Below are 26,810 nucleotides of genomic sequence, written 5' to 3' on the forward strand. Positions count from 1 at the left end.
AAATAAATAAATAAATGAATGAATGAATGAATAAATAAATAAATCAAAATAAATCATTTGGTCTGTAAATCTGTGTCATTAATGTGATCGGAGGTACATTTTAAAATAAAAGGTTTTTATTTTAAAGCTCTAAACACGCCCATTTCTGCTAAAATGTATTTACCTAAGCCTTTATGTACAAAAACAAGGTATAACATGATATTTGGAGTTTTTGGTTGTTTCTTTTCCCTGCAGTTGATTAACTTTAACAGACCTGAAACATTGAGGAGGGGGAAAAAATTTGGTTCTTTCTATTAATCAGAAATAATGAAGAAAAACGTAGATCTCGTTATTTTTACCCACAATCCTCAGCAATACATTACAACACAAACATGACCACAATACTGATTATACACACGTAGAAATAGAAACGTATTTATCTAAAATATATAATCTGATTTAAAGTAAGAACACATTCAGGGTTTTTTTCCCCCCCTGCCACTGTACAGTAAAGACGTCCACTGGGAACGACGGACCCTGTTCCATTTTTTATCTTGAAGAAGACTTTCTTTGGTTGCTTAATCTAGGGGAAAGCCTTTAACGCTTCTACAGTTAGATCCTGTTAGATTAGAAAGCATCCCATGAGGATTGTCGTTTTAAGACCATCTGTCGTTTCCTCAACAACGTCTCTCTCTCTCTCTCTTTGTTTTTTGTTTGTTTTTACTCATTTAAAATCTTTCCATTGATGGAAAACATTCTTATAGAAAGCACTGACAACAACCGTTTGCTTCAAATTTCCATTCATCTTAATGAGCATTTCTATAACGTGAGTGCATTAATATAAACCCTGCTGTTTATAGGACATGAATCAACTTCCTGACAAATAGAGCAAGAAGCCCCAGATAATGAAAATCTACATGAGAATATTCAGGACCTCATCTCGGCTAGCTGTGTATTCACTTACGCTACAGTTAACTAGCCGAATGAACTGACAAAAAGCCATGATCTCACACTATAAAAGGTTTTTTTCTGTACACCCTTTTAAGGGGAAACCCGTAAACATGACACAGTTCTGATGCTAAGAAAAAGTTCGGTTACAGTGTGGATGGAATCAGCCGCTAGTAAACCTCAACACGTTGTCTGCTGATGAAGTTAAAGGGTGGTCTCGCTGCTGTCCCGGTTCCTGTATCTGGGTTCCGTGTCGGTGTCGTCGTACTCCGACTCCATCTCGATCTTCACTTGCGGCACCGGACACGACACGCCTCGGGTGACGGGCGTCGCCGGCGACGACGGGCACGAGATCTTCAAGTGAAGGGTGATGCTGCGCAGTGGCAATGTCCCGTTATGAGAGTGAGGATGAGGTAATGGCAAAAGGTCAAGGGTCAGCGGTGTGGCACCAACTCTGCAGGTGAAGAATAGCCCTGCGTCCTAATACGGTTTTTAACACTTTTAGCCCCTCTGGACTTGGACTTTGGACACGCAGCACAAGAGGAGGAGTGTTTAGCAGGGAACACATTAGCGCTAGCAAGAAATTTTTGCACATTAGATCCTAAAAAAACAGTCATGTGTTTGAGATATTAATATTTTACCATCCTAACAAGCGTGACTCGAGTTCAATAAACACTGACCGATGATAAAAAAAAATGCAAAAAAAAAGACGTCTGATTAGAATTGTGTGTAGAATTGTGTGTAGTCTTATCACACTGACTGACAGTAGTGTCTCTACGGCAACGGAACCTACACCTGAAGTGCTAGAAAAGTGTGTAAAGTGTGTAGGATGTGTGACAGCACTTTGTATTTTAATACGTGAGTCACGAATGTTGCGTGGTTGAAGTTTGGACATATTACTCATGGATAAGATTGAGGTTTGTGTGTCACGACACTCAGATTGCAGCCCAAGCTAATGTCTAGAGGCAGAGAAGATCAGATTAGCGCCATCACAAACACCAACACACGAAAAGGTTGAGGAAGGAGGAAAGAAGTCAGTATAAGCAGAAAGCTAATTCTGATTGGTGTTGAAATGAAAGCCCCGCCCAGTTTTAATACTCCAGACAAAATAAATGACAAAAGAAAATCCTGAAATGTCACTAAGAAGCTTTTAAACAGCAAAAGCAACCAACTACATAAACCCGGATGTTCAGGGTCAGGGTCATATCCGGTCTCATTAACAATAAAATGTGTCTGTGATCCAGGTTCATCACCCCTGTGGTTTGAGGGTCAGACGTAAGTGTGGGGGAAAAAATATACTGAGAAACATTACCATCATCCAGACCATGCACCATTATCAGCAATGCAGACATGATGACCACTGTGTGTATTTCACATCACATGTCTTCAAGGAAGGAAGGAAGGAAGGGGGGAGTGAGGGTGGGAGGGAGGGAAGGAAGGAAGGAAGGAGCCAAGTAGAAAGGAAGGAAGGAGCCAAGGAGGGAGGGAGGGAGGGAGGGAGGGAGGGAGGAAGGGAGGAAGGAAGGAAGGAAGGAAGGAAGGGAGGGAGGAGCCAAGAAGATAGGAAGCAAGGAAGGAAATGTGGAAAGAAGTGGGGCAAAAGTCTAAGTCCTTTATTTGTAAAGCAGAGGCAAACGAGCTGCAGTTTATGTTCTCGGGGCTGGGGTTATGGCAGCACTATGGCACTGGGTGCCACACACCCACACACCCAATTAATATTGCTGCAGTTTAACATTTGTCTGAAAGTGTCCCAGCTCTGAGACATGATCTCACCACCAGGACTGCACTGGAAGCCAAACTTCATGACTGAATAATCTTTTCATTATTCTGTAATGCTGCCTGGGACAGATGAATGGATTTGGACCGTCGTTCGTTTGCTAACCAGATGCCAAGATCACATCAGTTATGACAAAATCAGATTTTTCTCAACTTCTCTCTGGAATAAGATTCTATCACTTTTCACACACACAGACACACACACATAGTCTCACACACACACACACACACACAGACACACACACGGACACACACACACAGAAACACACACATAGTCACACACACACACACACACACGGACACACACACAGGGACACGGACACACACACACACGGGGACACACACACGGGGACACACACACACACACACACACACACGGACACACACACACACACACACACACAAAAGTCAATATCAGGTAGCAGGCCTTTTTTTTTAAATGGAGTATAAGGTAGAGTAAATATTTTATTGTAACTCTTGGTACCAAATTGAGTCGCCTGCTTACGCTGCAAAAAAAATGACATCTTATCCTAACATCTTGACCCTCTACTCACATCTATCTAGCATTTCCTATTACGACATGACAGCAAACCAAATCTCAGATTTCTAAACAGGTTTACGCATTTATTTCTAGAAAGCAGAATCTGCCAATAGATACAGAACCAGGAAATGAGTAACAGGTTTAATTATCCTATGTTTGGTTGATTATAATCTGACGAAATAAAACACTCTATAAATTTATAAAGTAAGTTCCATCAATTAGGGACTTGATGGAACATGTCAGTTTCTGATGTTTGCTGCTTGAAGTGAACTGAGGTTTAAGTTGACGAACTGAACTGAACTGAACTGACGGATTATACTTGAGCCACAACACTGGTACAATCCGATCCTCAGATACAGTCACATATTTTGCCATTTTCTTGGCCTGGATTGTCTAAGATTCGTACAGTTTAGACCACCGAACTAATAACTCAGACTGTTTTGGCCCATTTTCATTACAAAGGGACACTTTCAAGGAAAAAATAAAGCAAATGAGAAGGACCTAGATTGAGTTCAAACTTGGGCTGAATGGAGAATCCCCGTCGCTCTCCGTGGGGATTTTCCATTCATCTGCAGCCAGAAAACCAGCCTTTAAATAAATAAATAAAACAAAATTGCACAGTATGACTCAGCAAACATTAAAGTGAACATAACACGGTACACAAAGGAGAAAGAAACAACCAAAATCTGCTGTAAAATAAAAAGCAGCAATTGTTCAGTGGTTCTTAATTATGAATGAAGAATAGCTTTCACCTTCTGCATCTGAATATTTATGGAGCTGGTATTAAACGCATCGTAATGCCACTAATGCTACGATGTTACATTCTTATTCTACGGAAAAATCGGGGCAGACGCATGCAGTCTGGATTTATCTGCATTGCTCAAAAGTGCATGGAAAGGACAACTGGGTCAAATGTATAAATATTTGTCTTCATATAGTGGGATTTAGAATTTATTTAAAAGCACAAATCAACAGGAGAAAAAATAGAGTGTGCATGCATGTGTGAAAGTACCGCAGTGTGTGTGTGTGTGTGTGTGGTGCACGTCAGTGGTAAAAGGAGCCCGGCTGACAGCGTGCAGCCCACTCGGAGCTCGAGTCGGGGGGATCTAACAGGTCTCGGTAGGGGACGTGCAGTTTGAGCACACAGTACCTGCGGTCCATGTCCAAGTCTGCCGGAGCGCAGTCGGAATACGGGTGGAACTTCTCCTGCAGGACAAGATTAAAAAAAAGGCGTTGTACAAAGCAGGTGGAGGAGGTGTACCTAATAAAGTGGCAGCCCTGGGGCTCTGTGAATGTTACGAGAGTTTCAGGCCAGTAGGGGACAGCAGCAGTACATAATGGATATTGATGGGCTTGAGTGTGTGTGTGTGTGTGTGTGTGTGTGTAAGTGAGGATAAAATCGAATATCTATCCATAACTTGACAAGGAAACTATTCAAGCATCAGTCTCACACACACACACACACACACACACACAAAGGAAGATAATCAAAAACATTCATCCACCAATACAACAGAGGTTTACCTCATCCTCACTCTCTTCTCCTCTGACCTTCTTCTTTTCCTTCTTCGCTCCGTCCTTCTTCTTGTCGTCCTTCTTCTTCTTCTCCTCCTTCCCGGGCAGGAGATCGTCCAGCCAGGCCAGGTCGTGCTGAGAGAACACCATGTCGAGCATCTTGCGCACCAGCATGAGGCCCAGAATCTGAGACACGAAGACATCACCAAAGTCATGTGCACAGACATGCAGCAGCCTTCAATGTGCAACAGAGATTTCATGTGATACACAATGAATCATCTGAAAGAGTCACAAGGGAAAATAAATGAATCATTTAAAAGAGTCATATGTGAAAATGAATCATTTGGGAAAAAAAACCTCACGTACTGCATGTGTATAATTTTGTGTGTTTAATTATTTTTCACATTTTTTTTTTTTTCAAATGATTCCCAATTTTGATCTCTTGGTCTTGTGCCTGCTCTTACACTCCCTTCTTCACTTCACAAACAGCTCACTAATCATTAATTCACTGAATAAAACTGAATAAAACAATGAAATCAGGAAACCCGGACCATGACGGGGAAGATGATGGCGAGGAAGGTGGATTTGAGGACCCAGAGGACAGTGAGGCAGATGACCTGCAGCAGCGTGAACAGGTGAACTCTCCTGAGTGGAACATGGCGCAGGTACGTGTAGTCTGGCTGGTGCTTCGCTGGCATCAGAAACAGCTTGATCCTGTCCCAGAACTGCAGGATTTGTCACAAAGGACAAATGTGTCAATTATTCACCTAAATAAAGAGCAGCTTATGGGCCAGAACTTTATATAAAGATTACTATTTTTGGCTGTACTGAATTTAAACCTACATTAAAGATGTTAATGTAGCTACGTAAACAACTTTTGTAGCTTATGGAGGCGGGCATCAAGAGTTTTTGTATCACTGCTAAACTCTCTAAGCTAATTTTACTGTATAACAAAATACTTTTACTGGCTGGCTACGTTAGTGTTAGCTAAGTGTGTTCATGGTTGAGTATCCTGCTAAATCTGTTCTGTGTGGCTATGGTTGTTATTTTGCTTACCTGGATGCCCCCAAGAGAAGCGACGCCCATGTAGAGGAAAACTCCGTAGAGCACAGGCATGGGGATGAACTGAGGACAGAAAACATCAGCATTCAGTGACACCATACGCTGAATAAAACACTTCACTCGGCTGATAATTCACACCAAAATACTTGGGCTCTGTTTTATAAAATGGCACATTTGCACTTGAATGGAACACACGCTATATCTGCGTCAATCATCACTGCCAAATCCACCCCAGTGCCGTCGTCAACAGGTAAAGGAAGGCTGACATTTGCAGTTTGGCACGATTAGAGACTCTACATTCACCCCACTGTGTGCCAGCTGAACCTGCTCCTCATTATGAATATGGAAACCCACCAGGATTTGAGATACTCTTGAAGCGAGACCTTTAAGATCTGTTTAATTAGCCGTCCTCCGAGTTAAAGAAATTTGGAGTCCAAACACGCACGTTATACGAGTTTAAAAAGCTTTAATGCCGCGTGACGGGACTTTACCTGTAGAACTGGGGCGAGGAAGATGGAGACTCCGGTTAGGACAAAGACAAGGATTCCTGTCAGTCGCTGTTCCCTTTGTAGATCAGAAACATGAAGAAGGAAAAGAAGAAGAAGAAGAAGAAGAAGAAGAAACTCAACTCCAGGCACAGTATATTGTTGCTGTATTCTGGATTTTGATTGGTTACATCGTGTTGCTTTAATTTCCTAAAACAATGCACTCATGCTTATACCTTATTGTTTCTATAGTAACCACTTACAGCACATTGTAGCAGTTAATATGCTGTTTTATTTTTTTATCTTAACAACTTCACCAGCGTGAACAATGGAATATAAGTACTGTTATTATTAAGGCTTTCCATATTAATTATTAAAAAAATGACTTTCCGTCTTTAAGTAAGAATTGTAATTGGTGGCAAATTGATTTGATTGACGTTGATAACATGCAAAAAAAATGTAGAAACTCAGCGTTCGTCATATCGACCGGAGTTAACCTTTTTTTTTTTTTTTCTTTAATTAAAAGTGCATGAAAAATCCCCCCAAGAAAGGTCTTAAGAAATCTAGAACCATAAATCATCCAAGGAACCATTAAAAGACCCTTCTTTTTTTTCTAAGATAAATGTCTGAGTGCACCAGTAAGCAGTGTTGTTTTTTTCCACCATTTTTCAAAAACGGTTACACTTTTTCTCCAAATCCCTGACATTCAAATTTGTCAGATTCGTTCCACCATTTTTTTACTCATACTCATTTACTCATTGTTTTTTATTTAAACATACAGTCCGTGGAATACAGTTTTAAAGTTAACTTTTTACCAAAATGAATGATGTGATTTAAATTTGATTACAATTTCCGAACAAAGTTTAAATCGGGTTTATTTTTGTTTTTAATAACCGAATACTGCCTAAGGTATCTGAGTAAAAAGATTTGGAAAAACTTCTGCAGCTTCATGAACTCTGTATATATTGTTCTGAACCAAACCACAAAACAAATACCACAGAGGGCAGAAAGCACTGTGACAGAAAGCACTGTGAAAGAAAGCATTGTGAGCATGTAAACATTACCTCACACCCAGAAACTGTGGCTGCTCTCCAGGGGCGTTGGACTCGCTCTCCATTTTAAGCGAGTCGATGTGAGCGATGGAGATGACTGTAGCTGCTACATACCATGGCAGGCCCATCAAAGAGCAGGCAACCATCAGGACACCCACCCAGAACAGGTCTAAATGGTACCCACACCCTTTCTGTTTGAAAGGGACAAAAAAGGGGGGGGGGGGGTTAAGATACTGCAGCTTGTGTGCTGAAAACAAATGTTTCTGATTTCATACTGACTCTAACCTGTCCAGAGATTGTATCATATACAACCTCTTACTGCCATAAAATACTATCACGTTCATATAAAATGTGAACACTTTCAAAAATGCTCTCACGTTCCCCCCAGAAATTCTCACATTCAAAACAAAAGCTCCCATAAAGACACCTAATTCTATTAAAATCACATAAAACTATCAATCGTTCACAGGAAAAGCTTCAATATGCAATAAAAATGCGCTCGCATTCACATAAAAGCTCTCGCATTCCAACAGAAATTCTCACATTTAAAACAAAAGGTCTCAAAATTACACCCAAATTCTCAAATTCATATAAAAACACTCACTCGTTCACATACAAAGCTGTAATATTCATGAAAAATGCTCTCACATTCACATAAAAGCTCTCACATTCATATAAAATGCTTTCGCATTCCCACAAAAATTCTAACATTTAAATCAAAAGCTCTGATAATGACACTTAATTCTCTTAAATGTATATAAAACATTTGAAAGTTCACATGAGAAGCTCTAATATGGAATATCGCATTCCAACAGAAATTCTCACATTCAAAACAAAAGGTCTCAAAATGACACCTAAAGCTTTCACATTCATATTAAACAATCTCCCGTTCACATGCAAAGCTGTAATATTGATGAAAAATGCTCCTGCATTCACATAAAAGCTCTCACATTCATATAAAATGCTTTCGCATTCCCTCAAAAATTCTAACATTTAAAACAAAAGCTCTGATGATACTTATTTCTCTTAAATTTATATAAAACACTTGATTGTTTCAATATGCATTAAAAATGCTCTTGCATTCACAAAAAAGCTCTCACATTCATATAAAATGCTCTCACATTCCCACAGAAATTCTCACATTTAAAACAAAAGGTCTTAAAATTACACCTAAAGCTCTCACGTTCATATAAAAACACTCTTATTCACATGTAAAGCTGTGATATTCAGGACAAACGCTCTCGCATTCATGTAAATGCTGCTGCATTCATAAAATGCACTCACATACTGTACATAAAAAATGCTTTCATATTCATCATATAAATCACTCTTGCCATCACATAAAAAAAGCTCTCGCATTCATATAAAATGCACTCGCAGTTGCATGAAAAAAGCTATTATAAAAGACTCACATTCGCATTAAACAGTCTGACCTTCGTATCAAAGCTCTTGTATTTATATAAAAAGTCTTACATTTATATAAAACACTTTTGCATTCTCTTTACATAATTAAGTAGAAATTCATTTAAAATGCTTTCCAATTTCTTAAAACTTAAAACCACATTTACATAAAATGTCCTTCTTTTCATGCAAATCACATTCTTACACTCACAAAAAATTACTTTCGCATCTACTATTCTCACCTCAAACATACAAAGCTTTCACATTTAATTTAATGTCAGTTTGTGGAAATGAAATCATTCACCTTCAGTTTGTTCTCTTTCCTGTTGACGATGACGGCGCTGATCTGCTGATCCATGAATATGAGGATGGTGACCAGGAGAGCGGGAACGAAGCTAGCCAGATAAACCCACCACGGATTCTTCCCAAAAGGCATGACGATCCAGCCGCGGTCCGGACGTGTGGGCTACGTGACGGAAAACAACAGAGAAATTTAACTGAGATTAAATTCAAAGTGAGAATCAAAAGAAAATGTGAGAAGACTCAAAAGGAAATGTTCCAGATCTTTAGTAAAGGATTTGAACAAAATGTGAGAGCATTTTATAAGAATGTGAGAGCTTTTATGTTAATGCTAGAGCATTTTTGTATGTGAATGAGTGAGTGTTTTATAGGAACCTGAGAGCTTTGGATGTAATTATGAAAGGGTTTGTATTTGACTATAAGAATTTCTATAGAAGGGCATGAAAATTATATATAAATGTGAGAGCTTTCATGTGAATGCAAGAGCATTTTTTTTAATATTATAGAGAATTTAATGTTGCAGAATGTTCAAGAAACAAGTTAGTTCCTGTTATCACTTGTGTTCACAGCTTTTTTGTAGTCTACATGAGTGTAAAATACATGTGTAAAGTGTGTGTGTGTGTTCTATTTCACCTTGAACTCAGTGGGCACGATCAGTTTAGGAGTCTTCAGCCCCATAAGCATGTCCAAACCCACAAACGTCATGATGGACATGAAGATGGAGAAGTCACTGATGAGCTTCCTGATCTAAAAAAAACAAAACAAAAAACAGCAGGCCACCAACGAGCACATCAGTATTCCATTTTCTCATGGATGCATCTGTCCAAGTCTTTTTTATCACCTTGAAAAAGTGAGTTTCCCGCTGCTCAGTGGGCGAATATCCAAAAAAAATACCGTAGACGTTACTGTAGAAACTTCTTGACAGCTGATGTTTATTCCATGCTTTAAATCCCAAATGTTAGGAGTCAGATGCAGTGCAACTTTAGCCATCCCTGTTGCCATAGCAACCAACAAAATACTTTATTTTATCTAAATAAATCCATATCTTGAGCCGTGATGCTGTAGAACTCAAAATTCTGAGATGAAAGATCTTTTTTTTTTTTTTTTAGATATCTCTTAATAATTTAGGAATTTTCTGGCTTAAAGATTTTATTTTTATGTGTGTTTTTAAATTTTTTTTTATTTATTTGCTGTTGTGAACATTAGTTGAATTAAAAAATATACATGTCATTGCTTGAACCCAAGACCATTTGTGCAATCGTACATGCTCTATTGTTCATTATATGTTATATAGTGTTTACACCAATCAAAAATCTGGTCATTTAGCAATATTTATATATTAAACAAAAACAATTAAAATAAAAAAATAAAGAGAAGATAGACCCCAGAAGGTCTTTTCCTCTCTTGCTGTACTGAACTCCATTAATGGCACCCCATACTTTATATTGTATTTAATTTTGGACTAATTTGGAGTTAACTGACCTTCAGAATGTTGGTGCAGATTTACTCTCACAATTTATAATTCACCTCAAACTCGGAGTCATGTACCAGACTTCAATCCCCAGAGAACCTAAAGCTGTAATTGGTTTCTAATCAGGTTAATGTTGCTCTCGTGTCTCCCGATGTTTGTCTACAAAGTATGAGCAATTGGCGACTTTCCAACCTCTTCCCTGTGCCAGAATTTCCAATTAAATGTGGGCGGGGCTTGTTTTGGGTGAAGCTTATGGAAGACGTTTTTGGAATCAGTGCGTTTTTGAGCTAACACTTTAAACTGGCTCGAATGGCACATGTAAGGATTCTCCCAGCATGCATCGTTATTTAGAGTGTAGGAAAGAGGGCTGTCATTATAGAATATCAGGCCACGCCCACATGTGTTTTCTGAAAATGAAGGGACTCAAATCAGATCAAATAAAAAACAAAAAAAAATCCTTTTTCTCTCTCTCTCTCTCTCTCTCTCTCTCTCTCTCTCCTACCCTTCATCATCCCTTGCTCGCACCTTAGTAGGAAAGTAGCGGCTAAATTTGAACTTCTTCAGTGAGACGGTCATGGAGTAGGTGCCGAAGAACAAGATAAAGGACATGAGCGCTAAATCCGGGACGAACTTGCAGGAGCTTCCCACCAGCTGGCCGCCGTATTTGAGACACTCTTTCTTGCTGAGCTGACTCCAGTCAAGAGCTGTTATATTCATCTGGAAGAACATGACACAGAGAGAGAGAGAGAGAGAGAGAGAGAGATGGACATGAGGTCAGGATGAACGTGCGGTCCATTCATAAAATGAAGATAAAAACCCTGAAACACAAGCTTCAATCCTCTTTCATCATGAGACCTTTTCAGACTCGGCCCATTTGAAAGCGTTTAAAGACATGAATCAAGAGATTGTGAGGCTCCAAACCCTTCAGGCAGCACAAATCTTAACTTAAAACATTTTTTTAACAGAAAGAGAGAAGCACTTACACCAAAGAGAGCAGACGTATTATCGGGCACTGGAACTACAGCACCGAAGAGCAGTGAAGCCACTAGACAAACAAGAGAGGTAGGGTAGAGGGAGAAAGAGAAAATAATAGGAATTAGCAGGATGGAGGAAAGAAACAAATTTGTGATGGGAATTGCAATTTGTTGTTCATTTGCATCACATCTGTGTGCTACTAAAGCCAACAGCTGGGCTTGGAATAGAAATTACAATCAGGGAATTTTAATTGTGGGCTTCAAAATCTCTGAGTGGAGAGAGAGAGAGAGAGAGAGAGAGAAACAGAGAGAGAGAGAGAGAGAGAAGAAGAAGACACCTTTGAATTTCATTCGCATGCAGCATGAGGCAGATAATACGGCATCTACCTTTGATTAAAAAAACATGTGTCAGACATGGACGAATCCTAAAAGGGCAAACAGCAATCAAAAGTCTATAGGAAAAGTCTCAAGAGATCAGCAGACTTCACTTATACCACAGCACTGGATTTTGATTGGACGCCAGGACTTGAATGGTGGACTGTCCTCATATTCACACATCTTCATATTTAAATAATTTGCTGCACGTTTATGTCATATTTAACGGCCTCCATTGTCAGAACAATCAGCAGCAACTATACATTTACGGTATAAGTGATAAAAGCAGATATTTCACAGTGTTAAATGTAACCATAAATTAATAAAAAGTACTTTTCATTCAACATTAGACAGAGTGAAAGGCTTGTATAGGAAAAGAGCTGACTGGAAAAAAATGGTTGTGGTTAAAAATCCAGGGAACTAGAAGGAGGGAAGTGGACTGATAATGATAATGACGGGTGATACTCACACATGCGAAACGGTGGCCATGTTTGCAGCGAAAACAAGCACAATGCAAATCAGTTACAATAGATATAAAGACACGGCTACTTCTAACCCAAGAGGAAATGTTTTATAGAAATGTATCAATATTTCTGCATAATTCAGATCATTTCACAGTGAAATGTTAGTTAGCTGAACCTCAAAGGTTTTCTGCCTAACCAGCTATGATTCATAAACCATTTATTTCGAGATATGTTTAACTTTCTGATTTACAATGTTTACAATATGGTTTCCGTTAGACATTTTAGATTTATTGTGGGAATAATGGACAACAGAACAACTAGAGAAGTCTTGCTAGAAAGTCTAGCTAGCAATGTAACCATCCATCCATCTAACCATCTACACAGCAATAATAGCATTTGTTTAGAATTAACACTTGAAACTTGGGAGATTTACGAACTTCATGAAACAATTTTAGTGTCCAAATGTTTACTTATAATATAAATTACTGCTTGGTTGCTTTGCTGAATTCCTAACTATATTATACGAGTAAGAGCGAAGGGTTACATCAATATTTATTTGAGGAAACTTACTTGGATTTAGAATTGGGTTAAGTTGATTATCTTTTCCATTCACATTATCCAAAACAGATTTAAACTACATCAAAACTAATAATGACCCAGACTTCCAAGACACAACTTCACGCATCCACGCTAACTCAATGTAACCCTACTCCAAGAAAGGACTCACTCGTATCTGGAGCGACACATTCACACTTGTAGGAGGTGATGAAGTCAGGCTGAAAGTCGGTGTTGATGGGGTAGTAGCTGAAGGAACCAGCCATCTTCTTGATGGCATCTGAGATGAAGATGAAGGAGATGAGGCTGGAGAATCCTTCCTCGGTAAAGCGTGTCATGTATTTGATGATGTAGCTGGCATCAGTGGCCACCAGGAAGAAGCACTGGATACAGGAGTGTATGCCGACCCACAGCCTCAGCTCCATGTAGTCCATGCTGCTGCTCCTGGGACGGGATCAATAAATCTATATTGAGACACTCAAGGAAAATTCAGGAGTTTAATGAATGTTATTCCTGAAATTACTCTTCTTTCCATCATGGACAACACAAGCTTGAGCAGTTATTGAGCAATACAAGATGAAAAGCAATCGTTTCTATGAGATATATACAAAACAGCTGTAAAAGTTCACACATCTAGTCCAAAGTTTTGAAGTTTTATAAGAGCTTAATCACTGCTAGCTCAATAAAGAAAATATACTAGGTACAGAACCGCAATTACATAGGCAATAACGTTAGAAAAACAGCATAAATCTTTGAGTTAATGGGCGATGTTTCAGATTCTAATGGAACAGTGTTTTTTTAAAGGTGAGCTGTGGGCTGTTAAGACTCAGAGTTTTGAATTATAAAACAAACAAAAATAATCTGTGTACTATGTGTGGAATAAAAGCCAAAAGCATCCTTTTCGAATGAATTTTTCTTTCATTTCAAATCAGGCCATGAAAAAATAAAGTCGAGACTCTTGACTGGCACTATCAGCTTTCCAAATGAATATTAATACACTCACAGTTTGCTCATTAATCATTGATTGGGTTGAACGTCAAAGCCAAATTGTGGCAGAACCACAGGGAAGCCATTTCAAACTCAAATTTATGAATTAAAAAAAAACAAACAAACAAAAAAAATCTGCCTCAGCTCAACTCCAGATTGTGGAGAGCCTGACGAACTACTCGTATTCATGCAGGTAACAAATACTTCGAATCAGGAGGCAAATTAGTCACGGCTGAATGAAAGCCGCTGTGCCTGCAACAGGAGACTGATGAATACCTGCTGGTGTGATGGATCTATGCCGAGCTTGAGACACAAAGATCTCTTGGAATAATTAGAGTCAGAAAGCAGAGCAGGGGTCAAAGCTTCTTTAATTCATTTTTTCTGAATGTATGAAGTGAGTGAGCACAATAATAGTAATGACACCCTTTACAAGAAGGAAGAATGTCATGCGCGGCATTCTTTCATTGTTTAGTCACCATTTTGTTGTTTTTTTACCTTTCTGTGTACCTTTCATTTGCACTAAATTTAAAATCGGCTGCGTCATGAAACCGCTTGGTGATTATGAAGAAAACCGGGGCTGCCAAAACTTTTGGAAATTTGGTGGGAAATATCCTCTTTCAGGTCTCAGTGTTTGTTATTCATTATCTGTGTGCTTTTGTTTATATTTTGCCATGTTAAATTGGTTTTGTTTTCCCATTGTGTGCACCTGTTAAGTGCTAGTTAGTCTGTAATTAACCTGCTGTTTCTTTGTTCAATGCCAATTTTTTTCATGAATTTCTTTTCCTTTTACATGAGTATTAACAACAGAGCGAGACACAAATGGGACAATCCAAACAATCAGTGGGGAAAAACAGGAAGAGCTCTTACTTGCTGAACTCATAAAGCAGCTTCTCAAAGATGAGTATGGGCCCAGTGGAGCTGAGGATGATGAGGGGTTGACCGCCAAAAAGGCAGAAGACTGTGCCTGCTAAGGCTGTACCCAGGAAACTCTCCATTACCCCCTGAGGGAAAGCAAGAGAGACAGAAAGAAAGGGTGAGAGACATTCTGCTCTTCTGGAATAAACCAAAATAAGAATAAGAAAGAGGAGGAGACCACCACTGGGTTTGAAAGTATGACATTACTATAAATTGGCCCATAAAGTTCAGTGGTTTACCTGGTAATTGTCTGTTGCATCTCCCAGCAGGCCACCAAAGGTAATTGCGTTGGTGATGCAGCCCAGGTATATAAAGAGCACGGCTGAGACCGACTGGATGTTAAAACCCTCATAAAAGTCACTGGGATACCAGGGTATTTTCCTCTTGATGTCCAGGAACAGACCTCCACAAAATCTATCATCCACACACACAGGTTTCTAGTCTAAGCCTCAGACATCAGAAGTTTTAAAGTTGTCATCTGGTTGGATTCTACAGGATATTTGGGAGACATCTGTGTCTTTTTTAAAAGTCCACCTTGGAACAAAGCTAGAATGACCCTCTATTTTCCTCATGGAAGAATTAAAATGTCCTGTGAGACTGAACGCTTAAGAGGATCAGCTAAATGCTGGATTTTCCAAATGATGTATGGTTCATGTTATGGACTCATTCATTTGCACGACTTCCTTACATGAACAATCTACGACTACATATCATCTGTTTTTGGAGGGACATTGACTTTACATTTACATGTCCCTAATTATGACCATAAACAAAATAAACTGTGATTGATGATTTACATTCCAGTCAGATGCCCTCTTGGGTGGTATTTGGCCAATAAAAGCTGCTCTGGAATCCAGACCTTCTGGCGTCATTCTGAAGCTCTGGCTATGAGAGACTAACAGGTTTCTAATACATAATTCAAAAGAGGTTTTCAGAATACACCACATTAAAAACAGAAAAAAGACAAGGAGAAGGAGAAGGAGAAAGGACAGACAGGCAACGAAAACAAGAGATTTTTCTGAGAAGAGAATAGTAAAGAACAGCACAGTATGCTGGCCTTCTGTTTGCTCTAATGCATTTTCCAGTCACTTGTTTTTTATGGCCATATTTATCACCTTAAAATCGCCCCCTCTGCACGGTTTGGAGCCATCTCCAATTATTTGCACTCTCCAGACTAGCCTTGCAACTGGCAAGTGAGTGTTTTAGTGTTTTAAAGGGACTTCTTCAGCCTGAAGCACACTCCAGTCCATCATAAGCCTGCTAACTGCCATGACACTCCTGAGGGATAATTGGAACTCACCTGCCCGTGTATGCCAGCTCTTCACCGAGCTCATGCGGCACAGGCATCTCCTCATCCTCAGCAGTACCGCCCCCGGCTCCCACAGTGCCGTTCATCTGGCCCAGCTCGTTCAGAGAGAACACCGACTTTCTGTATCAGGGAATAAGTCCAGAGACTTGAAGTAGCTGAAGGATAAATGGCGCAGTAAATGGATAATCATTAACTATAAGCTTTCTGATTCACAGCGCAGGCATGCCGTGGGCAATTAGCAAGTCATTTTCATGCGAGGTTCAAGCTCGACAAACCTCATTCACATACAGATACATTATGCAGGAATGAGCATAAAGTGGCTTGGATTTTCCACCTTTGATGCTTCTGATTACAAATAATGCCAAGAACCATGACTTCTTATTCACAGACACCCCCTAGACTATACAAAACCACTAGCAGACTGCTCATGGTCAGGGAAAACATGCAGTCTCAGAGCATAAAATCAATATACAGTGACCACAGCCATGCTCATAATGTGGGTTTGGTGTAAAGGATCAATTACAAAACAGCCCTGCAGCACAACAAATGTTGTTAAAAAGCCCATCTCCATAACTATATTCTCCAGAATATCCTGGCTTTACCTCTTGTCAGCAGATGGCACTTTTTTGGGTGGTTCAATGCGGATTTTAGGGTCCCACTCGCCAGGTGGAAGCACAGTCACCTCATCCAGGAATTCATCAATGCCTGCAATCAGGTCCTCTCGGTCCCGGGCCTTATATGCCACATCACTAAAGAGCTGAAGATAACGCTTGCAGAGTTACTTTCCTGATGTTTGTATCTTTGCTGGATTTATGCTTGATTTTTCAGATTTGCTTCTGAATTTTTGGAAAGAAGATTCTGTTCATACTTACATCATCCACCATAAGTGTAGCAATAGCACGGCCAATTTCATTGTAGGACTTGGCTTTGCCAGGAGGGCCCAGAAGCACAAACAAAAACCTGTAATACGAAAAGTTAAATTTAAAAAAACAAACTTACTTTTCAAATTGGATATCTCGACGTCTGTATTCTTATGGTTGCCAAACAATTAAAAAAAAAAAAGTCAAACTGTACATGATAAGCATGGATTAATATCGTAAGGAATGACAGTGGTGTTAACTGGAGGGCAGCAGGACCTTGGTATAGACTGGTAACAGAGGCTCCATCTGGGCACCAGGACCTAGATCCAGAGTGGAAGTTGTAGTAATATATGGGGACTTGGATCTTGGTATGGAACGGTGAATATGTTATTATATTACATATTATAATATACATATATTAATATAATATATTAATACCTTAATACAGAGTGGTATATGTGGTAATTGGTGGGAATCGGGACCATGCTCTGGAGTGGTACATGTAGTACTTGGTGGGTACAGGGACTTTGAAAGACAGTGGTAAATGTGGTACTTGGTGGCAAGTGGGATCTTGAAAGAGAGTGGTCATAGTGGTACTTGGTGAGAAATGGGACTTTGGTATGAAGTGGTAAATGTAGTACTCTGTGGGTACAGGGAACTTAATATTAAGTGGTATATGTGGTAATAAGTGGCAACTGAGACCTTGCTTTGCAGTGGTACATGCAGTACTTGGTGGGTAGAGGGACTTGGTGGAAAAATTGGTAAATGTGGTAGTTGGTGGTAAGTGGGTTATTGATAGAGAGTGGTCATAGTGATACTTGTGGGTACTGAGACCTAAAAACAGAGTGGTACAAGCGGTCCTTAGGGAAAATTGGAACATTGAGAGAGAGATTGGTAAACATGGTATTTGATCAGTACTAAGACCTTGGTACCGACCAAGTATTGCATATTTTATTCCATACTAAGATTTTGGTGCCAAGCAGCAAGTGCAGAATGGTAAATCTTTCATTACATGGGCACTGGGACACGAATGGTACAGAATAGTAAGTGTGGTTTTGATTTTGAATGCAGTATAAATGTAGTACTTGGTGGGAAATGGGATAGTGATAAGCATTGGACATCGTTGTACCTGGTGGGCACTGGAACTTCAGTCAGACCTCCTAGTGTCGTGGCTTGTGCAAGTCGTACAAAGGCCACAAAGGGTTTGTCAAGGAAGTCCACCTCACCCACAAGTACGTTGGAGGCCTCTGCATCCCTGGGGATCTTCTTCATGAACTTGTTCTTTAGCTTCATTCATAGTTAGCAAAGATAATGTCAGATATAAAGATTGGTTATACTGACAACATACTCATCCTTCCAGTTTCTGCATCTTGTCATCATGTATTTATTTTAAATTTATACCCTGAGGGCAGTTTCCTATAAGCCAGAAGATAAAAAGTAGTTTTTCCTCACAGTCATGTGCACTTCTGGGTTCCTGTAGCAGTTTCTATTATAATTCTAATTACCCAGAATCTAATTATAACTGCTTGAGCACACTCCGAAAAAGGTTGACAAATGTATTCTCGTTTTTATCTAAAACTTCTTCCGAGCTTAATCAACATCAGAAAGAAGGTGATTATCTTTGTAATCGAATTCTGAAGTGCTTTTCTGTACCCGTATGAAAACCGTTATACTATTTTCACGAGATCTTAATACACACTGCGCATGTTTTATTCAACACCCTTCAAATTCATGTGGAATATGAACCGGCATTTTATTTCTTTTCTATTATTTTTTATTACCCCAATCTCCTTATCAGGGATTTCCACAGCACTCACAATTAATATACATTACCTGCCAAGGGAATACATTATAGGGTGATGCTTCAGTCTGGTTGAACAGAAATAAAGCAGGGTATGTGAGAGGCACGAGGATGAGGCACACTTATTCTCCAATGGAAAATCAATACTGACTCTGATGCAAAATGCAAAGCTAACCACATTATCATTAACGAGCCACATCTCGGCAACACGTAATGCATACCTCTCTCTTATTTTGAACTTTCGCAGAGTGAAACCGCTGATCTAGGATAACATTTTGCCTTAGAGATGTAAAAGCACTTTTTTTGGGGTTCTGGTTTCAAAAATATTGGCACCCTCTGCAATTCACCATCAAGTTCTTATGAGAATTGTTTTTTTACCTCCAAAAAGTACCATAGTTTGTATGGAAGAAATAGTATTTAAATATGAATCATATATTCTGCCAAATGGGTGTGGTCTCTTCCAGGGTGACTCCACCCCTATTCACAAGGCTATTCAGGCTATTCTGGCCATGTTAAGCGTTTCCTCTAATTACTGAGACATCTGTGTATATATTTCAGTCTAGAATTTGTATTCAATCTTAAGCTTAACACTCCTCTGGAGATCAGTTTAGCAGCTAAAGCATGAAAGGCACCTGTGCGAAAGCAATAAAGCTCAGTGGAAAATGTTTACTTTTGAATGAAAAAAATAAGATTGAAGGTTTGTTTCTATGTGTTTATGTATAAATAATGTTTACAAGGCTTTGCTACTGAAAAGTGAACAAGAAATCGTCTAGTTGCCATGACAGTCATGCAGTAACCCCTGTGTGCCTGTTTAAAGAGTTTGTGTGTGTGTGTCAGAGTGTGTGTCATGATTATAGATGATTATAGTAGATGTCTGTAGTGATACCGTATTTAGACTAACATCCTTAAATGTTCTCATAGACACACACACACACATTTTATTAAGATGTGCTTTACCTGGTCGGTGCTTGGCGTGTCTGTAATATCGTTCATACTTCTGCTCTGGGCATGTCCTGTAACGTGCAAAAATAAATCCACACAAATCAAATTCTACTTTCATATTCATGTTAACACACTGAAACCAATACCGCAGATGGTTATTAATATTTGTACAGTTCTATTCCCAGTAATGAGGAAAGTCTAATAAAGGAAATGAAACAGAACTCATTCATAGCATAAATCAGTATCATTTAGAAATATTCACTCACGTTTTAGTTGCAAACCTGCATGTGGAATCTAATTAGCCAAGAATTACACACCTAATTTCATTTGCGCATATGCTGAACCACAATGCCGTGGACAAATCAGAAGCTAGAGCCATCTGGTTTTCTGCCAAGTTGCTATCTGAAGCTCAAAATCGATTGTCCAAATCTAAAATAACTTGAATGGGTTGCGTCTGAAATATTCTTATGTGTCTTTTTTTTTTTTTTTTAAAAAAAAGGTCTTGATGAAAGGATGACGTACGAAGACGGCCATAGCTGCCTCCATGTTTGCTGTGCAGATCCTCTATGGAGCGATTGAAGCTGCCAGTGGCTGCTGGACCACGGGCTGGAGTACGACCTGAGACAGGACCATCAAAATAAATACGGAATTAGAATTAGAAACCATCTACTGTCCAGTCTGTGAAGGTTCTCGCACACACAGAACCCTTTTATGGTACTAAATTGAACCTTTTTGTCTAAGTGTGTGATGAATAAAGGGGTTATTTACAGGAGGCGGAGTCTACTCACTGGGGGTGGAGCTGCCTTTGCCAATGTCGGCCAGTGAGCGGTGGATGGGTTTCTTGGTCTGGTGTCTGTGTTTCCTCAACAGCACAAAGCTGATCTTGTCCCTCAGCTCCGGATTGACCATGCCCTCCTCGATGTGGCGCTCGATGATGTCATCTGTCAGGAAGCGAGCAGGATGGGAAGACCAAAAAAAGATGTGAAACACTTTGTTGAATCAAGTCAAGTGTTTTAAAGCAGATATAACAATAGGCCACTTTTTCCCCAAAGTTTATATTATATATATATATATATATATATATATATATATATATATATATATATATATATATATATATATATATATATATATATATATATGATTCCCACCCACCAATCAGCTCTCCCTAATCCACCACAGCTAAGGAAACCACAGGGAAAGGAAAGTGCAATCAGCCCTCTTCCGCATACATGAGCTCACAGACGCCTGTGATGCTCTGTGTTTGACAGGAGAGCTTGAGTATGCATGGCCCTTCCACCCAGACAGCACAGCTCTCTTGTCATGTATAACTGAATAGACCAGTACTTTAACTTGACTTTATTAAGGTGAGAAACTGAAGAAAATTCTGGAACGGTATCAGTCAGGGTTTAGTTATTGGCTATTATCAAATTTGTTAAGAATGAAATGGAAATAATATTATAGCACAAATATGGTACATCAGATAAAAGGAGATAAGAAAGGGTTTCCCGGCAAAGGGGGTAAATACTTATGCAATCAGTTATTATTTGGTATATAATCATGACACCATCTCACTCAAGCCCCTTTTTGTTCCAGGTTGTTACACTACAGACTGTGGGAACCTTCAGGAGGGTGAATACTTATGCAAGACACCAAAACCTCTTCCTCACCGACGATCTGGGGCAGCGAGTATCCGTCCAGGTCCAGCAGCACCACGCCGGTCTGCAGACACGTACGCAGCTCGAACAGGCTGTGCAGAGACAATGTGGAGACGTGCGGCTTGCTCCAGCGCTCTCCACCTTCTTCAACCTTCTCCTCGAACTTCACCCACCTGAGAATACACACACACACACATACAGACACACACACGCACGTCTCACTGACAGGACAGGAGGAGCAGTGTGCTGCACTGCTACATTAATTTGCACTGGCAACCTGGTGTTTGTTCTTTATTCAAGGTGCTGTCTTCGAATTAGACGTGTGTGTGTGTGTGTGTACGTGTGTGTGTGTGTGTGTGTGTGTGAGACCTAATACCTGGCTGACTCCCTCCATTCCAGCTCATCTCCCTCATGTTGGAGTGTATCCATCTCGGTGAAGAGAGTGGGCGTGGGCATGGCATCTTCATCGTCTCCTAAAATATACCTCAGACGTTCTGCAGCCGGGGACACTTAAGAACCACACACACACACACACACACACACAGAGAGAGAGAGGGAGAACGCTGATTAAAATTCAGATGCACTCATGAAAAAAGATAGAGTATGTGTATAAAGGCTGATCTTCTTAAATGTCCCTTCAACACATGCATGTAGGAAGGAGTCTCCAGTGTCTCCAGTGTCTCTCAGTAACATTTCTGGAAATCTCCCAATTAACAAGTTCCTGCTAAACCAGTTTAGAGCGAGGTAACATTTAAACCGTCCTCATAATGAGCACAGGTCTGCTTTCGCATGTCCTGACTCAAGCGTTATAAATTATCCGCCTGACAGGCAGCTTAGCGCGAAGCAGATGTTGTGAAAGCTGCTTGTACTCATGAAACATGCAACTTCGACTCATTACTGTGTCAGAGAGCAAGCGTGTCGGATCAGACGCTTTTTTAGAAGCAAATCCCTGCAGGATTCAGAGATTTTTTTAGAGTGTGACAGAAAGACGAAGCTTTTTTTCTTAATTTTAGCACAATTCTCAGCTTTTATTATTTTATACCTTTTTTCTCTTAGCTGAATCTCTACAATCTAAATTATTTGCCACTTGGGCAGTGATTGAGATGTTGAACCCTGACATGAAATTTTCCACTTGTTATGTTGCCAGGTTTTCATTTTTGCTTCATTTTGTTCTTGGTCTTTTTGTTCCAGAAACGCTGGTTTCAGCCTTTCTTCTAAAACTTAATCACAGACTCAGAGACTCAGGACTGGAAAATTATAGTGCTGAAGTAGCTTTTTAGTCCATTTCTACTACTTTTCTCAAGTATTACAGAAACTGCAAGCTCTTAATCAAGTAAACTATCAAAGAGCAAAAACTTTTTCATTTTTAACCTTGGACTTGAGCATGAATTATTTATCTTGTGCAGAATTGCTTTCTCTTATTTAAATAACAAGTGTTTTAAATAACAAGTCGAGCTTGAGAATAAGAATGAGCATCCGAGTTCTTTTTTTTTTTTTACTGTATTTGGTGAAGATTAAAGTTTTCCTGTGTTAAAAAAACCCCACAAGATCTGTCTTAATCAAATCTAAAATATATATATATATATATATATATATACAGTTTATGTATCATGTTGAATTATGTTATGTTGCTGAAACCTGCTAGCTTGTACTAATTTTCTTTCGTAATTGCTCATTCCAACAGGGATATTTTTCAGAACTGAAAGGATGAAAAAAATAATAAATAAAATATCAGGAAAAATCAGCCCAAGCGGATTTATAAATAAATAAATAAATAAATAAATAGCATAGCATAGCATAGCATAGCATAGCATAGCATAGCATAGCATAGACAATTGTAATCTAGGGCTGTAAAAAGTGATTCTTTTCCCGATACGTTTTTTTTAATTATGCTCATTAAATACAGGACACTTGACATGGGCTCACTAAAAAGCAAAGATTAGTTGGTGAAATAAAAACAGGAAATAAAACGCTAATTTCACTAAGCATCAGCTAAAAAAAACACAGACAAACAAACAAACAAAAGCACAGCTGAAGCACTCGGTCAATCCTACACACTGTCTGGGCAAGGAGATGCTGCTGTCAATCATGCCACAATCAGACACGCCCACACACACTTCTGATCCAGCTGAAACTAGTCATTTTTTTTGTCTTTAGTCATGACATGTTTATGTTCCCATCCCTTTACCTTTCGCATCATCCTGAGAGTTTAATCAGCCAGAAATAAACCTCTGGACCCCTAAGCGGAGTTGAGAGCCGAGCTCAGCGTTTGGAAAGGACCCTGGACTGGAACCTTTACAGAGAGCTCTGCTGAGTGACGAACAAATCCTGCTGCCAGAGACCCAGAAATCACAGCCAACCCTGAGGGTCTGCCAGGAGGATAATAGTTCTTACAAGATTCTGGGCTTGATGATCAGATTGATAAAGGTTGGAGGTTTTGGAAGGTTTTTTTTTTTAATGATGTTTTAGTGACATCAAGCTGGAGCTGTATTGAAAGCTGTGGTTACTATAGAAACAAAGAATTTAACAGATTGGCATAGATACAAGAATACATTACAAACAAAACAACAGACATAAAACCACTTCCTGGTTTTCTCAGATCAGGCTAAACAATAAATCTGTTTCATTTTTAAATCTGAAATGTTAAACCTGTATTTAATGAAGCTTGGTGGTTTTTTCATTTCTTTTCTTTTTCTATTTAGGCCATAGCGTAATTGTTGAAACCAAAGTGAACTCTAATTAGGTCTGTGTTGTTAGGTCTGTGAAAGCAGGCCTGAGGGGATCAATAACATTGAATGCTGCATTGATGGAAAAAAAAAAACCCAGTCACATTATTGTCTTTGTTTCCCACCGCAAAAATAAAAGTGGTAAATGGCTAAAAGACTGAAGGACTAGCGAAAATCGTAAATATGCCACTTGAGCATTGAATCAATGAGACGTTTATTCATCGCGTCATTGATTAGCAAGACCAAAAAATAAATAAAGAAATGTTTGTCCAGTTTTCTAAGAATGGCCAGCAATTAAGATGTAAAATTGAGGAGCATCATTGCTGAGCCAATTAGCTACTACATCAGGAGTGAATTACAGTCTGTTTTCCGAAGACGGTTCGAAGACGTGGAGAAGGAATCAATGGCAATGTTTCATCTGTTTACACGATCAGCTTGTGAACTTAAGTCATGAACTCGCTTTGATTGTTCGATATTTATCATCTCCACCATCGCTTCATATCCATTCAGAACCGCTTTTTCTTAGTCACGACACACTGCCTGACAATTACAGGCTGCTTCATTTAATTTCTTTATCTAGATTTATTTCAGTCATAATTCTTCTTCGGGAAAGAGACTCGTGTCTTCCTCTGTCTGTGCAATCAGAGGGATTTCTGACACATCAAACTATTTTTAGAGAATCGTTTTAGCAAATCAATTTCAGTGAATCAATTTCAGTGAATCATTTTTAATGAGTCATTTTCAGTGAATCGATTTCAATGAATAATTTTTAATGAATCCTTTTCAGTGAATTGATTTTCGTGAATCATTTCTAAATTTACTAATAATTAAAGTTTTATTGGACCAGCCTTACAAAGTTTGTGCTAATTTCTGAACTAATTGTAATATTTCGAGTTTATGTCTGTAACAGTGCTAGTTGTTTTTATGATGTGTTTACGATGATTTATTTTTGAAAATATCAAACAATTTGTGAAATAATCCAAAGTGAAATGATGAAACACTACAATAAGACTTTCAGCATTTTCAAGACGTTAGACAATTTCATTTAAACATAACGTTGTTATTTTTGTTGAAATAAATTTGTATGAATTTATTGTATGTATAAAAATCATTTCTTATTCGACCTGAAACACATTTTATTACCGTATTCCTTCTAATACGTTAAAAACAAAACTATCAGTGTACTTCTTAAGTGAACTTGAAACAAACTTTTAAGCTTAAACCTATAGTACACTAGAATGGATTTTATTTTGACGTTTTCACATAAATATCTTTTAAACTGCTCAGACGTGAGACAGGTTTGGTATTTGAAAATACCAAATCAATGGGTCAGTGAGACCTGCGCTACTAAAAGAAGAACAAACCATTCTGTGTTATTTAAAGCCTCTCTAATGGACTGAAGGAGAAAAATATAATTATTTAAACAGTTCTAAATATATTTTTATTATATGAATTGATTAGAAATAGTGGACTCAAACAGGCCCTATTGAGGCTCACAGCAGGAGCAGAGTTTTATTACACTAGCCTTTAGAGACGACGGCCAAAAAAAATACACTTTTTTTTTTTTTTTTTTTAGCACTTAATCTCTATTCTGAGTGTTAATGATTCATTAGTTACAGTGGAATAAATTCTCATTGCTCACGTCTTACTAATAATTTACTAGGTATTTATTCCATTGTCACTGTAAAGGATATAAATATAAATTATCATCTAAATACTAATAAATATACTGCATACACACTCCTGTGGTAGGGAAAGCGCCAGTTGTCACCTTTTACCTTATATGTATAAAAATCTATATTGGATTTTGTAATATTTTGCTGAACTCACTAGTGCGGCTGGCTTCAGGTGGGTGAAGGCTGTGCTCCGTTTGCTCCATGTCATAGCGCTCAGTGTCCTCAGACTCATAGCGCTCGTGACGCTGGTGATCGCGATGCACGCCTCTCTCGATGTCTGTGACATCATGGCTGGAGATGGACGAATGCCTCCGGCGACGTTTGCGCCTGTAGCCACGTGGCACCGGCACGCCGATATAGATGGACTGATGATCTGCAGGTAGAGATTGAAGGTAGAGGATTAAGCAGAAAGAACATGGAAAGACATCCAGGACAAAAACAACCCAATCAAACAAATTAAAGAGAAGAACTCAATAACAAACAAACAACATCTAGATGTGCAGAAAGTACAGACAAATAGAGGACAAAAACATACCCTAGTCAAAACAAATTAAAGAAAACAACGATCTAGACACTGATTTAGGAAAAACTTCAAATGCAGGATAAAGGGAAAAAGATATCCAGAGCTGTTAAAAAACAAAGAAGACACCATAATCTAGCCAAAAAAAACTCCACTCAACACAGAAGCTCCACCAATGAACAGAAAAAAGACCAATTCAAATAATGAATAAAAGCCACTCAGAACCAACAAACAAAAGACACACAGAGCCAAGAAATAAATAAATTACTCTTAAATTACAAAAAAAACCCACAACCAAACAAACAAAAACAACATCGAAAAACAAACAAGATGCCATGTTTGGGGAAAAAACAAAACAAAAGACAGACAAAAGAGACCAGGTTCTAACAATAACAAACAAAAGACACCCAGTTCTTTCTAAACAAACAAACAAACAAACAAACAAACAGACAGACAGACAGACAGACAAAAGAGACCAGGTTCTAAAAATAACAAAAAAAGACACCCAGTTCTTTCAA

At 38.9% G+C, this 26,810-nt stretch overlaps 1 protein-coding gene across 3 annotated transcripts; it reads right to left on the reverse strand.

Annotated features, from left to right (window-relative positions):
- On the reverse strand, positions 1-26,126 carry slc4a5a (solute carrier family 4 member 5a). 3 transcript variants are annotated; one of them, XM_058375092.1, is made up of 24 exons: positions 25,927-26,126; positions 21,747-21,879; positions 21,383-21,543; positions 20,501-20,653; positions 20,235-20,330; positions 19,728-19,783; positions 18,099-18,256; positions 16,982-17,069; positions 16,712-16,866; positions 16,101-16,229; positions 15,040-15,214; positions 14,753-14,886; positions 13,071-13,342; positions 11,514-11,548; positions 11,056-11,247; positions 9,693-9,806; positions 9,064-9,225; positions 7,371-7,549; positions 6,313-6,385; positions 5,816-5,884; positions 5,311-5,484; positions 4,769-4,945; positions 4,395-4,450; positions 1-1,300 (listed from the first exon to the last, which is right to left on the reverse strand). In XM_058375092.1, the coding sequence occupies exons 1-24, from the start codon at positions 25,973-25,975 to the stop codon at positions 1,132-1,134; spliced, it is 3,159 nt and encodes a 1,052-aa protein (XP_058231075.1). In that variant the 5' UTR covers positions 25,976-26,126; the 3' UTR covers positions 1-1,131. The 3 variants fall into 3 exon arrangements, with proteins under 3 accessions (XP_058231075.1, XP_058231074.1, XP_058231073.1); XM_058375091.1 differs by having other exon boundaries at positions 1-1,381; positions 25,927-26,125; XM_058375090.1 differs by having other exon boundaries at positions 1-1,381; positions 11,514-11,575; positions 25,927-26,124.
- Positions 26,127-26,810: the final 684 nt, after the last annotated feature.

This window comes from Hemibagrus wyckioides, linkage group LG22 (assembly GCF_019097595.1).
Source record: "Hemibagrus wyckioides isolate EC202008001 linkage group LG22, SWU_Hwy_1.0, whole genome shotgun sequence".
In the NCBI taxonomy this organism is placed as follows: Eukaryota; Metazoa; Chordata; class Actinopteri; order Siluriformes; family Bagridae; genus Hemibagrus; species Hemibagrus wyckioides.

What these genes read in the sequence shown, in the direction of transcription:
- slc4a5a (XM_058375090.1), bottom strand. Translation starts at nt 25,975, where the DNA reads ATGGAGCAAACGGAGCACAGCCTTCACCCACCTGAAGCCAGCCGCACT. An exon ending in GGAAAGAGAACAAACTGAAG is followed by an intron (nt 7,550 to 9,063) that starts GTGAATGATTTC and finishes CCTTTCAAACAG; the next exon opens with AAAGGGTGTGGGTACCATTT. An exon ending in CCATCATCTTCCCCGTCATG is followed by an intron (nt 4,946 to 5,310) that starts GTCCGGGTTTCC and finishes TTCGTGTCTCAG; the next exon opens with ATTCTGGGCCTCATGCTGGT.